General features: G+C 41.6%; 1 protein-coding gene across 2 annotated transcripts in view; it reads right to left on the bottom strand.

Moving 5' to 3' along the window:
* Positions 1 to 6,687: 6,687 nt before the first annotated feature.
* Positions 6,688 to 14,173, bottom strand: part of LOC128696668 (reticulon-2) — a 190,936-nt gene continuing 183,450 nt past the window's right edge. For both annotated transcript variants that reach the window (XM_070094476.1, XM_053788000.2), the window contains 4 exons: positions 12,315 to 12,522; positions 10,355 to 10,493; positions 9,768 to 9,943; positions 6,688 to 8,153 (listed from right to left, as the gene is read on the bottom strand). In XM_070094476.1, the coding sequence (XP_069950577.1) occupies positions 8,108 to 8,153; positions 9,768 to 9,943; positions 10,355 to 10,493; positions 12,315 to 12,522 (569 nt within the window). In that variant the 3' untranslated portion in view covers positions 6,688 to 8,107. The remainder of the gene's footprint in view (positions 8,154 to 9,767; positions 9,944 to 10,354; positions 10,494 to 12,314; positions 12,523 to 14,173) is intronic.

The following is a 14,173-nucleotide window of genomic DNA, read 5'->3' on the forward strand; positions in this document are numbered from 1 at the left end:
TGGATGGTGAAAGGGTAAAGGGCAGCAAGAGACTGAACTAGAAAGGGCTGAGGGGAGTGCGAAAGGTATCATCATCAGAGTTTGTGGAGTAAATCAGTCGTTGTCAAGAAGTCAATGAGAGAGTCAGGATTAAAGGAGGGTCCATTAGCAAGAAGGGAAGGTAAAGAGAGAGTAGAAGAACGAAGACGGCATTGGAGGTAAATTCTGTGTGCTCGTTGATAGAGAGGGCAGTCTAACAGAATATGGCTAATCGATACTGGAACTTGACACTGCTCACAGAGAGGAACAGGGTGCCTCTCCACGAGATACCCATGAGTAAGACGAGTGTGGCCAAAGGCGGGAGAGAGTGGTCTCCCAACCTTGGCACTGATGACAAGACGGCCAGTAACCTATGCTCGGTTTAATAGAATGAAGTTTGTTACCGAGCAGAGTTGACCAACGTTGTTGCCAACGGGTGTGAAGGTGGGTAGCTATTGCAGCAAAATAGTCCAGAAATGGAACACCTCTATAGGAAATTGGTAGGTCATGTACTGCTGACCGCACAGCAGTGTCTGCCTGTTCATTGCCCTGTACGTCGACATGACCAGGGACCCAACAAAAAACAATATCTTTATGCTTGGTAGAGATACGGCATAGCCAAAGTTGGATATGGAGAACTAGGGGGTGAGATGTATCAAATTTTCGTACAGCCTGTAGAGCACTAAGGGAGTCTGAGACTACCACAAATGACACAGGCATAGATGCGATACGAATAAGTGCTGCAAGAATGGCATACAATTCAGCAGTAAAAATGCTAGCCGAAGATAGTAAATGCCCTCGCACGACGCTGTCCAGAAACACTGCTGCGAATCCGACACCGCCTGAAGACTTAGAGCCATTTGTGTACACAGCGGTGGCATGAGAATGGGAGTGGAAGTGATCAAGAAAAAGAGAGCGGGAAGCCACCGTAGGCAGTTGAGCTTTCGAGCAAGGGAGTGAGAAAGAACAGACCCGAACAGCTGGAACTTCCCAGGGGGGTAGGGAAAAGTGAGATGCTACATGAACATATAAAGGTGGTAACTGAAGGGAAGACAAGAGTGAATGTAGGCGAAGAGAAAAGGGATGGAGCAAACAGGGGCGGCGAACGAATAAAGAATGTCTACTAATATCGGTGACCATTCTATAAATGGAAGGATTGTGTAGATCGTGAGAGCGTACATAGTAGCGAAGGCAATGGGCATCACGGCGATCAGACAAGGATGGAACATTCGCTTCTGTATAGAGGCTCTCAAAAGGGAAAGAGCGAAAAGCACCAAGGCACAAACGTAATCCTTGGTGATGGATAGAGTTAAGGCTAGAGAGAGTAGCAGGAGAGGCCGCGGAATAAATCTGGTCACCATAATCAAGTTTCGATAAAACGAGGGCTGAATGTAGGCGAAGCAGAGTTCGACGATCAGCTCCCCAGGAAAGATGAGCAAGGGTTTTAAGAAGGTTTAGCCGGCTGTGACAAGTTGCCTTCAGAGGGGTAATGTGAGGTTTCCAGGATAACCTACGGTCAAAGAGAAGGCCTAGAAACCTGACTATCACGTTCGGGGATACGAGAGCCATAGAGATACAAAGGATGATTGGAGATGACAGAGCGTCTAGTGAAAGTAATTTGGCGAGTTTTGGTACTGGAAAATTTAAACACATGCGTGGTGGCCCAAGTGGAAACACGGTCGACCGCATGCTGGAGAGAAACTGCAATGAGATGACAGTCAGTGCCTGCACAAGCAATAGTGAAGTCATCAACATAGTGATGACCAAATATTGGGTGGAAGAACAGAGGCCAAATCATTTATAGCAAGGAGAAAGTGTTGTGTTCAGAACACATCCCTGAGGGACACCTTCAGCTTGGACAAAGTCCGGGGAAAGCACATTATTGACTCGAACACGGAAGTGTCTGTCGGTTAAAAAGTTCTTAAGGAAGGATGGTAGATTGCCTCGGAGGCCTAAGGAGTGGGCTTGGGCCAAAATATTATACCTCCAAGTTGTGTCATATGCCTTCTCAAGGTCAAAAAATATGGCAATAACTGAGTGATTATTTGCAAAGGCATTACGAACATACGTATCCAAGCGTAGTAAGGGGTCTATGGTAGAACGGCCCTTACGAAAGCCATATTGACTAGCGGAGAGACTGTTGCGAGTCTCTAAATACCACATTAAACGGCGATTTACGAGACGTTCCATCACTTTGCAAACTGCACTAGTAAGAGCGATGGGACGATAGTGGGAGGCATGTCCTGTAGTACCCGGCTTGCGGAAAGGGAGAACAATGGCAGATTTCCACAGCTGGGGAAGAACATCTTGTGCCCAAATAAGATTGAAGAGGTGTAAGAGGACTACAAGGGCTGACTGATGTAAATGTTGCAACATACGAATATGAATGTCGTCAGGTCCAGCTGCCGATGATCGGCAAGCTGAGTGTGTTGCCTCCAGTTCCTGAAGTGTAAAAGGCACATTATACTGTTCTTCTCTGAGAGAAGAAAAGTCCTAGGGTACTAACTCTCTGGTAGACTTTGAGGAAAGAAACGAGGGGCATTGATGGAGCCCCCGGGAAATAGGGACCAGATGAGTGCCAATTTCAATGGCAACGTCAAGAGGGTTTGGTACATCAATACCGGCGACCCGTAGAACAGGAGCCGGGTCAGGAGAGTATTTACCACTCAATTTCCTCACTTTTTTCCAGACTGCACTCATAGAAGAAGCAGAGGCGATGGTGGAAACAGTCTCGCCAGCAAGTGCGTTTAGCATCACGGATGACACAGCGAGCGATCGCACGCTTCTGCTTAAAATCAAGAAGTCTCTCATTGGTTCTATTGTATCGGTACCTGCCCCATGCAGCGCGTTTCAAACATGCTGCATGAGCACAAGCAGGAGACCACCAAGGCACGCACTTTTGAGAATGCTTGCCTGAGGTTTGGGATATAGAATGAGCTGCGGTATAAACTGACGTCGAGAAGAGGTGTAGGAGCTCATCAATGGAGGATGAAGAAGGAACCTCACTAAAAGCAGTGAGGTGTGAGTAAAGATCCCAATTTGCCCGATCAAATTGCCAGCGAGGGCTACGGAAAGGTGGCGAATATGAAGAAGAAAGAATGATTGGAAAACGATCGCTGTCATGTAAGTCCGGTAGAACAGACCAGGTGAAGTCTAGTGCAGTGGAGGAAGAGCAGACTGATAGATCGATGCAAGAGAGAGTATGAGTACAAGGATCAAAATGGGTGGGAGTACCCGTATTTAAAACATGGAGGGGGTGAGAGGCGAGAAAAGCCTCCAACTGGATGCCACGTGAGTCACAATGAGACCCCCCCCCAGAGGAAATGGTGGGCATTAAAATCACCAAGTAACAAAAGTGGTGGTGGTAAGGATGAAACAAGAAAGGCAAAGTCTGGGATAGAAAATGCTCGAGAAGGAGAGAGATATAAAGAACATATTGTAAACCACTTATTCAAGTGGATACGGGCTGCAGTGTAATGCAGCGAGGTATGGACAAATAGTTGACAGTACGGAATATCATTGCGTAGAAGAAGGGCACTTTCATTAAAGGTCCCATCTGAGAAAGGATCCGAAGAATACAATAAATCATAGCCTGAGATAGGTTGGAAAACAGCTGAGTGTAATTTTGGTTCTTGTAAGCAAGCACCAACAGGGGAAAACCTGGAAAGCAACATCTGAAGCTCACCCCGATTACCCCTGAGGCCGCGGATATTCCACTGTAAATAGGCCATGATTGGCGATGAAGAAAATACCAGGAATCCGTAGGCAAAGGCACCTAAGGACTAGAGGGGTTAGAAAAGTCAACGTGTGGTGGCATTGGAAGACGTTCAAGCAGCGAAGGAACGGAGCGTTGCGAAGAATGGGGTTGTGAAGATGGAGGAGAGGGAAGAGAAGGAACAGGAAGTGAATCAGTGTCCATTGAAGGTTTAGTCTCTGCAATATATTCTGAAATGGCTTCAAGTGTTTCTGAATTCAAAGATGTATGGGAGACCATATTGGAGGTAGAAGGGGGAGGGTGAGTAAAAATTGGGACAGTAATGGACTGTACCAAAGTAGAGGGGGACGAAAGAGTGTAAGGGACTGGAGATGAAGTTTGGGGGGTGGGGGACAGAAGAGGCAGAAACCTGGGAGGTGGCAGAAGAGGGAGAAACTTGGGAGGGGACGGGGGTGGAAGGCATAGTACGAGGAGGAGGGTGAATCTCCACACTTGTAACAGAGCCAGAGAGAGGGGAAGAACTAGGCACAGACTGGAAAGGTAAAGTGTGGAGGTGGAAGAAGGGAAGGAAGGGGGGCAAAGAAGATTTGAGCAATGTGAATTTTTTGTACTTCTGAGAAGTAGAGGGGCGATTGGTATAAGGTGTCGTACGAGGTCTTGTCGATACTGGGGCTTGTGAGGAAGGACGCGAAGATGTGAGAACAGACCGAGTTGTAGTCGGGACGTCAGAGCCAAGGACAGCAAAAGGATTAGATGCCGGAGTGGCTATGGGAGGGATAACAACAGAGGAGGCTGCAGAAGATGGGACCCCAGAAGTGGGGGGATGTGTTGAAACACGAGAATAAGAAACACGGGGTAGTCTCCCTTGGAGGCGGAGATGAGTAACTGCCATAGCATAAGGGAGACCTTCTGCCTCTGAGGCAATGGATTTCACGTTCATTTAAGTAGACCTGGCAACGGCGGGAGTACGAAGGGTGAGCTTCATTACAATCAAGGCAAGATGGAGGTTGACTGCAAGATGTATTAGAATGGTCGTCGGCACCACAGACTGGGCATTCGGCTGTAGATCTGCAATATTTCGCTGGGTGACCAAAACGCCAGCAATTTCTACAGTGTTGCGGTGTAGGTATCACCTTTCGAACTTGTAACCAATGTCCCGCGACATATACAGAGGACGGGAGTTCACGGCTGTCAAAAGTTAAACAACCACATTGCAAGGGTAACGTCTCCGCCCACGGGCAGGAAGGACATAAGTGTCTACTTTGAGGATTGGGAGATCCTGGAGTTCCAGCTGTTCAAGAATGGCATTGCCACATGACTGGAAATTCTGTTGGACTATGGTATGGGGCAGAATGACAGCACCACTACAAGAATTGAGAGAAAGATGTTTTTCAATAGTGATAGGAGTAGTATCAATATTCGAAAGGAGAGAAAGATCATGAGCTTGGGTAGCATTCTGGACAGTGACGATGCGCGTACCGCTCTTGAGAGCATGAAATGAAATATCTCTACCAACATGATGCAGGAGCGCTTTGCCAATACTATGGTCAGAAAGATAGGCAGAAGTCGGTCTTAAAGTAAAGAATTTAGTCCATTGTGTGGTCCAAAACCGAGCGTGGAGAGGGAGTGCATGACGTGTCGGTCTTTTCCCGAGTAGAATGGGAAGGTAACGAAGGAGCATCATCAGGAGATTGACGTTGGCATTTAGGAGTAGGACCGGAGTTGGTCCGGCGTGAAATGGGCTGGCGATTCGAAAATTGCCGTACCGTAGAGGGAGAGGCCGGAAGCATAGTCGAAGGAGAGTGGAGGTCAGACAAATCGAAGGAGTCAGTCGAAGCCCCAGTACCTGAAGCGGGTGAGGAAACAGCACCAGCAAGAGGTACAGGGGCATCAGGAGTGTCCGAAGAGTGGTCTAAAAAGAAGGCAGGGTCAGAATAATGGGGTGCGGTATCAAGGAGCCCGGGGGTAGTGGGTTCTCCAAGAAAATAAAAATAAAAAAAGAAGAATAAAAAAAGGGGGGAGCGGGGAGGAATAGTTCCCAGGAGGAATGAAAGGGCCGGAAATCTCCCTCAGTGCCTAAGAGGACCTCAGCACCGCTAGTAGCGCAGAAGCAGCATAGAACCCGTGCCATACCCTACCCTTCATGCCAGTAAACCAGCAATCCGGGATAGCAACCTCACATCTGCCGAGCTACCTCGGTGGACAAAAGAGAGGGCGGCCAGATATCCGCCACAAAGCATACCTCCTTCGGCCACCACCCCCAGAATCCGAAAGGTGGCTTCCAGAGATACACCCGTCACCCGAAAGACACCCAAAGCTACTCCGGGATACTGGAGGGGGATTGGGACATCCCCAGGCGATCCAGATTCCACGGCAAACTACGCCACCGCCAAGAACCTCAACGGAATGAGATGGATCCCGGTATCCTTTCCCCTACCCAGGAACTAGCGTGCATGTGGGAGAAATCCCGAAGGCCAAAAAGAAGGGCAAAAGGGAGGGGTGGGGAGGAGGAGGAGGAGGAAAGGAAAAAGGGGAAGATGGGATAGGGAGGGGGGGATTGGGGGGTAATTAGGTTCGGTCTGAGGAAGGAGACTGACAGGTCTGATTCCTCAGACCAAGAGCTTCACCAAAACAAGGAGCCCCCCCCCCCCCCTTGAAGAGGCCTTGGACCAAAAGTTCCCTCACCAAGAAACCTCCCTTGAGGGTTAACATTCTCTAATACCAATAACCAATTATGATCAGGAAGACTGTCTTTAATAAAACATTTTTGGCTTGTATTATGATCAAAGCACTAAACCTACTAGGTTTGGCTTGTGATGATTACTGTACTTTAAAAAGACAACTTTATTTCATTTCATCTTAATATCTTCTCACATTGAAAATATTTTTTTAATGAAAAAATATTTATATTAAGAATATTCAGATGTATTAATTGAATAAATAAAACTGTCCTATATCACTGATGTTTTATTTGGTAGTACAGCAAGTTTACTGTTTGTGACAGTAATATGCAATATGAAAGAACACTTACAGGTATTTAGAAAACCTTTTCAGAGATTTTTTCCTTTTTTTTTATATTTGTTTTCCTACCCATTACCCAAATATAAATAAAATCTTCACCTGTTTGCATCTCCACAATTGTGTTCGGTTAAATATTTCACAAAGTAGGGATTCATGAATGTTCCTCTACTGTTCAATGCATAAATGAAACCTTAAATTTATATTGCCTCTGAATCCTTACTTGCATATTTATGATGACACTGAAAATGTATACTGAAGCTCTTTAATTAAACAACTGTGGCAAGCAACAACACTATCAAAGTTTGGAGGAAAATTTCCCACTTCAGACACAAGAGAACACCCATCAAAAATGGAAGCAGGTTTCCCCATACATAATTATGGAAGTGATTATATATAAAAATCAAAACTATTTGCATATTTATAAAAGTATATGCATGTGGGTACAACAGATATCAATTTCTATATAAAAATCAAAAAGCATTAAGATTATAAATTATGAGGACAGATCTCGGAAGAGTGACAAATGACAACATATCTCTTGCACTATATGGCAATTTTCTACATTAACCATGAGAGTCATATTCAAGCATGTTAGAACTAAACCAACTTAACGTGATTGCATTGATACGCCCTTCAAGTCTAGTGTTAAAAATCAAGAAAAATTATTCTACAGAAAACAGTTATGCAATGACTATACAGTAGAGTGGTGTATCTTGGACTGTTCCTCACCCTTGATTGTGTTGTATAGGGAGGGGGGGAGGGGGGGGAGTGACAGCATTTCAGTATTCACGATGTTTCGAGTACACATACAGAACACCTAATATATTATGTATGCTCTCAATGCTACACAATCTTCTGACCAAGACAAGCAAGCAAAGGTGAGAATCAGAAATAGGGTGACAAGAGGCACGATAGCATCAACTGAGCATCTTCTCAATAGCACTAGTAGTATCAGCTGGAAGTGCCAATTTCATTCATTATGTGCCTCTTTATTCACAAAATAGTAGTCTCTAATCTCCCTAAACCTCACAAGAACAGCTTGCTGGGTTTCAGTCTTTTTAATTAACTTGTATATCAGATTATAAACGATAAAGCTTTTAGCAATTTAACAAAGTCCACATACTATCAAGATTAATTACAGTATGGTATATTCCCAGCATAAAATACATTGTGAAGGAAGGGAGTAGTGCACAGTTGGCCACAACACTAGGTTGGTTCTCCACTGGGATCACTCTTCGCACACTGACGAGAATACGCAGATGTCGAAGTTGGTGCAGATGCTGCAACGCACCAGTGGTTCGATGTAGCACACAAACATAGATGCACACAGGATATCACACGTGACTAACATTCTTACTGGGTCTTTTCCTTATTTCCAATCGGAAGAGCAGCCTTTACCCTGGAGGGAAGAGGGAGAAAAAAAAGTTCATGTACAGCAATTATAAAATACAACTGAGTTTTGAACATAGGAAAAAATTTAAGCATGTCATAATAAAAAGATATTAAAAGAACGTAATTACCTAACTACAAGTTTAAAAATTAACAAGTCGCTCAAACTGTAAATTATATTTCCTTTGTTCACATTTTTACTTATATTCCAGTCAGGGCTGGTTAATGGCAATTGTGGATGACAGCTCTAGACACAGATCTCTCATTCTTGTTAAACTAAAGAATTTTTGTTGCAGGCATGATCTAATTTCTGCAAATGCTAAGTGCTACTATAACTTTTTCCCATATTCAATAACCTTTGGGGAAAATTTCATCAGAACTTACCATTCAAGTTTGGTTTCCAAAACTGATGAGGTCTCAGCATCCTGCTTTCGCTAAGCTCATCACATGTGTAACCCAGTCTAAGTTTGTATATACGTGTATTATGATGACTGTGTAGGTGGTGGATATTTTTATGGGTATACAGACAATATGCAGACCCAAGCTTTAATTGGGATATTTCACACTGGGTTGATCTTCACCAAACTCAGCCTTGAATGAAAGTCTTAAAAGCCTGTTCTGCATTATGTGCTTTTATACCCATACCTAGTGGCATTATGCCTTTACATAAGGATATTTTTATACAGTATTTAGCAAGATTTCATTTTCCTGTATTACCTTAATTCTGTCCAAAATACTGTGCATATTATGAGTTTTTACATGCCATAATCATACCTTAAGAGTAATGTACTTAGAAAGTGCTTCTCAAAACTGGTCTTTTTCCACTTGCCTATTTTTTTTTCCCCATTCAAGACAGCCATTTACAACTATTCCATAATGTTTCTGAATCTTGACACCAACTTCAAATTTGGTGCAAGGTACTCTAAAGTCTATATAGCAGTGTTATGATCAGAGATACTGACCAAATGATATCTAGTATTCAGTTTAATATTCCTCTGGCACATTAGTACATGCAACTTTTGTTCATGGAAATGGAGCACTTCCTACATGCCAAAACCTAACCCATATTTACTGCATCAAAGGTGTAAAATTTATTTTAATTATCAAATTACAGTAGGGCCCCCGTATCCACAGGGGATATGTTCCTGCCTTGAAACGTGTGTTTATTATGAAGTTTAATTAATAAATTATGCACACTAAGTGGAGAATTATTACTTTTTCACTAATGGGAAGCACTTCAAAGCTTCTCTTAGACTTTAAAGAACTACCAGCTTCTCTACTTTCACACTTTAGGGCCATTATTATGCAAAATTAAGAGGTATTTTGGGCAACAGTAAACCATGGATAAGAAACCGCAGATACCAAATCAGTGGATATGGGGGTTCTACTGTATACTGAACCCTCAATTTAATAGACTTGTAGTGGGAGCATGTGGCCAGTAATAGTGATCGTTTCAGAATCGACTAAGATTTACAATGAGGTGGCAAGCACAGGGAATTCTTAATATTTGGTAACCTGGAACCATTTAAAGTTAAAACACATCACAAGTAACAAAACGAGTCTGTGGTTTGGGCGATTCTTATTACACGTATGCGAAATTTAAATATTTAATAAAAGTTCTTACTTCGACATGACATCATTGACCTGGTTGCGAACAAGGCCCACATACTGATCAATCTGAGCCTGGTTTTGTTCGTACACCTTGGGGAGAGTAAAGAGTGCTACCACAGCCAGGGTTACCAAAGTCAGTCCGTTGAACCAAGACCCAACGTATGTCAGACACCAAAGCAAGCAACCAAACTGCAGAAAATGAATAAAATAAGTACACATTTTTATATGAACTTTTTACCACCATGCATACACCTATATACATAACCACAAGTGTAAATGTACATTACAGTATCCCTGAATTAAAATTTAACAATTCCCATAGATGTATAGGGAAAGTACCTGCATAAAACATTGTAAAAAATGGAATATACTATGTGACACCTATGCCATTATTTTCAGTCTACTCCAAACCTGATAATTCAATTTTTTCCTAATCCTGGGTTACCTCACTCTTTGGTTATATAAGATCTATTAGCAACATGTCCCACCATGTTGTTCACAAGCTATCTTAACACTAAACCAAATTTAAATATTTTCGCTAAATAATTTTCTAATACTAGTTCAACCAAACTATTAACAATTACAATATATGGTACTTACTTTGACAGAGTCAACAAGATCTTCCACAAGGAAAAGTCGCTTGATTTCAGAAAAGACAGGGTTGAACCAATTCACAAAGGCATCACTGAAATCACGTGCCTTTTCTTGAGGTAGGTCAGTATCCAATTCCAGGAGGCTCCTAGGAAAGATTTACAACACGTTTCTTTAACATTTACAAAAATCCTGAATTGCATTTAGCATTTAATAAAATGATCTTGAGGAAGTGGAGGTTAAGAATAAGAATCCGAAGAGTGGCAAGTTAAGAGGCAGGGCGAGGACCCAAAAATCAACCCCTGCAACCACAAATAAACAAGTACAGTACAATCATACCTCCATGTGTAATTACCAAATCATTAGCAGTAAATCAAAACACAGCATGGCTTTATTAAAATGACACTCCACTCAATGGAATGGTATGGCAAGAATGAAGAACTCGTAAGGATCACTATATACAAAGCTCAAAGAGGGTTACCAAATAGAATGAAAGGAACATGTAAAAAGACCTGGGAATAATTATGTCAGCTGACCATTCTTTTAAAGACCATAACAAGAGAGATCATGGCAGCCAGGAAGATGATGGGGTGGGTATTGATAACTTTCTAAACATGAGAAATAATGGCAATGGCGACACTAAATCGCTAGTGCTACCTCATTTAGAATACTGCTCAGTGCTGACGGCCCCATTCAAAGCAGGAGAAATAGAGCCGGAACAAATACAGAGATAATTTACAGCTCACATTGAGCCAGTAAAGCACCTAAATTACTTGGAAAGCTTTCAAGTCTTGAATATGTACTCATTGGGGCGGAGGAGATACATGATAATATATATGTACCTGGAAAAATATTCGAGGGCCTGGTTCCAAATCTGCACACTGCCATAACATACTGGAGTGAGATATAAGGGAGGAAGTGCAAAATAAACCCAGTGAAGAACAGGGGTGTGGTGGGGGCAATAAGGGAACAATGTATCAACATCCCGAGGTCCCAGACTATTCAACATCTTACCAGAAAATATCAGAAACACGGCTGGAGCAAGTGTAGAAGACTTCAAGAGAAAACTGGACAATATCTTCACCAGGTGCCAGATCAACCAGGCTGTGATGGATACACGAGGCAATGGGCCTCCAGCAGCAACAGCCTGGTTGACCAGGCAAGCACCAGACGAGCCTGGCCAATGGCTGGGCTCCGAGAGTAGTGAAACTCTCGAAACTCTTCAAAGGTTTATCAAAAGGTAAACATACACAGGATAATTGTGTGTGATTATAACAAGGTATAGGCTAGGTACTATGAAAATTTACTGTACAGTGGTACCTTGGTATACGTCCGCTTTGGAATAAGTCCAACTTGGTATATGTCCTGTTCGGACGCAAAATTTTTTTGCTTGGTATACAACCTTTGTTTGGAATACGACTCACATGCTAGAAATTGTATGGGTCAAAATGATTCACGACACCATGCACAACATCCTGAGGAGAAAGCAGAAACAAAGTTCTTTGGACAGATTTTTAGTGAAAGTCAAACCTGGTGAGCTTCAATCAGGTAAAAATAGGAAAAAAAGAAAAAAAAGAGAAGGGGACTCTCCTTCCAAACATTATTTCCTCCTCCCTTCTCAGCACTATCCTAGTAGGCACTACTTTTCGGCCAAGTAAAACGAGGCTAAATTTATATTTATTTCATCTAATTCTTTTGTATTTATGTATTTTAGTATTAAGCAATGTTTAAATTTTTTATACAACCCCACCAATGTATAATATGCCAATAACAATAGGATTTTTTTCATGGGAACGGATTAATCGTTTCCCTATATTTCTTATGGGAAAATTCATTTGGTACATGTCCTGTTTGGTACAAGTCCAAGGTCCTGGAGTGGATTAAGGATGTATACCAAGGTACCACTGTATTTACTTTAAAAATGCCATAACCTGTGAAATCTAGACTGCACTTAACATATATTACTTACTTGAAAGGGTGTCCATCTTGTGACTTCTGAATTGCCTGCATAATATTTTTGTAAACTCTGTAGATAATGGTTACAGTAAGGACGATCAGCGAAGTGTAGGACACTACAGAAATGAAGGATACATAGGCCAGAGATATAAGGAGCGCAAGGAATGCTCCAAAAACTACAGCGGTCTTCTTCAAATCACGCCAGTAGATCAGGTCAACCACTGAAAAGCAAAAATATAATCAGTACTTATTGCAAATACATAATTTACTGCAAACAGTAACAGTGCATAATACAACAGGGCAAAAGATACACAACTTTAAAACTATTTATCGAGAGTAAATATTCTGTCTGCCTAAATTACGACATACCAAGAGTACTGAACTTGCATAAAATAAAAATACATTAATGACACAGTATTCATCCCTATATTAATGACATACAGTATTCATCCCACTGTATAGTGCACTAATGCATTATACAGTGGAACCTCTGTTTTTGTATGCCCTAGTTTGTATGTAAAACCATAGTTATTATCTATAAAATGTATTTTCTGTTAATATTTCCCACAAGAAATAATGTAAATCCAATTAATCTGTTCCAGACACCCAAAAATATTAACAAAAAATACATTTTAGAGAATAACTATGGTTTTACATACAAACTAGGGCATACTAAAATAGAGGTTCCACTGTACTTTAAAATGCAGCGAGCCTTAAAATTATGAAACTGCAAAGATAATCGGTTTGCAACAAAATTAATTTTCCTACATCAATTTCAATACCATCCCTGCTAATGACCTACTGGACTTTCAGTACAATACATTCCAAACTTTTAACAAATAACCCATTCCTATTAGCTGTACAGCAAGCAGTACATTAAAAGCTTCCAAGAAAAATACCACATTTTAAATGTTGCAGTTCACATCATTAATGCAAAAACAGTACATACATGAAGCACCTTAAGAGGTGTCACCATGACCAATGGGAATTTGAGACAGGACAAGAGACAAATCTCAAAACCAACAAACTACTAGGCAACTATAGTTACCATATACAATGTTAAGTTACAGGTCAACATACAAATAGCCTTGAGGTTGAGTGTGCATCATTTTCTTGCACTTTATGTTCATAAACTAAGCATTCAAAGTAACCAAGAAGCCACAGTTACATTAACCATAAAATAAGCTTCATTCAGGTTTACTTCAGTATTAAAATCAATCAATCTATCCTCCTTTTACTACATTAATTTTCTAGTGTTTCAAAGTCTATTTCTTAATGCTCCCTAGAAAAAGAAATGAAATTCTAATTTATAATAATAATAATAATAATAATAATAATAATAATAATAAATAAATAATAATATTTCTACAAGTACATTTACAAGGTATACAGGCCCAGCTGACATCAATGACACTACTACATATACAGGAAGCCACTTATGCAGAGCATTTCTGGCAAATTAGGTCAGTTTTGTCCCAGGATATGACCCACACCAGTCCACTAACACCCAGGTACCCATTTTGCTGATGGGGAACAGACAACCAGTGTAAGGAAACACGCTCAATGTTTCTACCCACGCCATGTTAAGCAAGAGCTATCTACAAGGCTAATAATCATACAGCAGCCAATTAAAAAAAATAATAAAGTTGACAGAACAAGGGCTGTAGTGGTCCATACTAGGCAAGCCCTCCTCAAACCCAATCTCTCTCACTTTGTCCAATTTATTATTGAAGCTACAAAAAGTACTATTTGTTCACCACTCAACACTGTTACCCTCATCTTCAACTACAGTACTATTTCTATACCAGTATGTGCCTATGTCCTTGCCATATCTCAATTTCTCTAGCCTTAATCACACACATCTGGCAAGGT

Source organism: Cherax quadricarinatus, chromosome 46 (genome assembly GCF_038502225.1).
Source record: "Cherax quadricarinatus isolate ZL_2023a chromosome 46, ASM3850222v1, whole genome shotgun sequence".
Lineage (NCBI taxonomy): Eukaryota > Metazoa > Arthropoda > Malacostraca > Decapoda > Parastacidae > Cherax > Cherax quadricarinatus.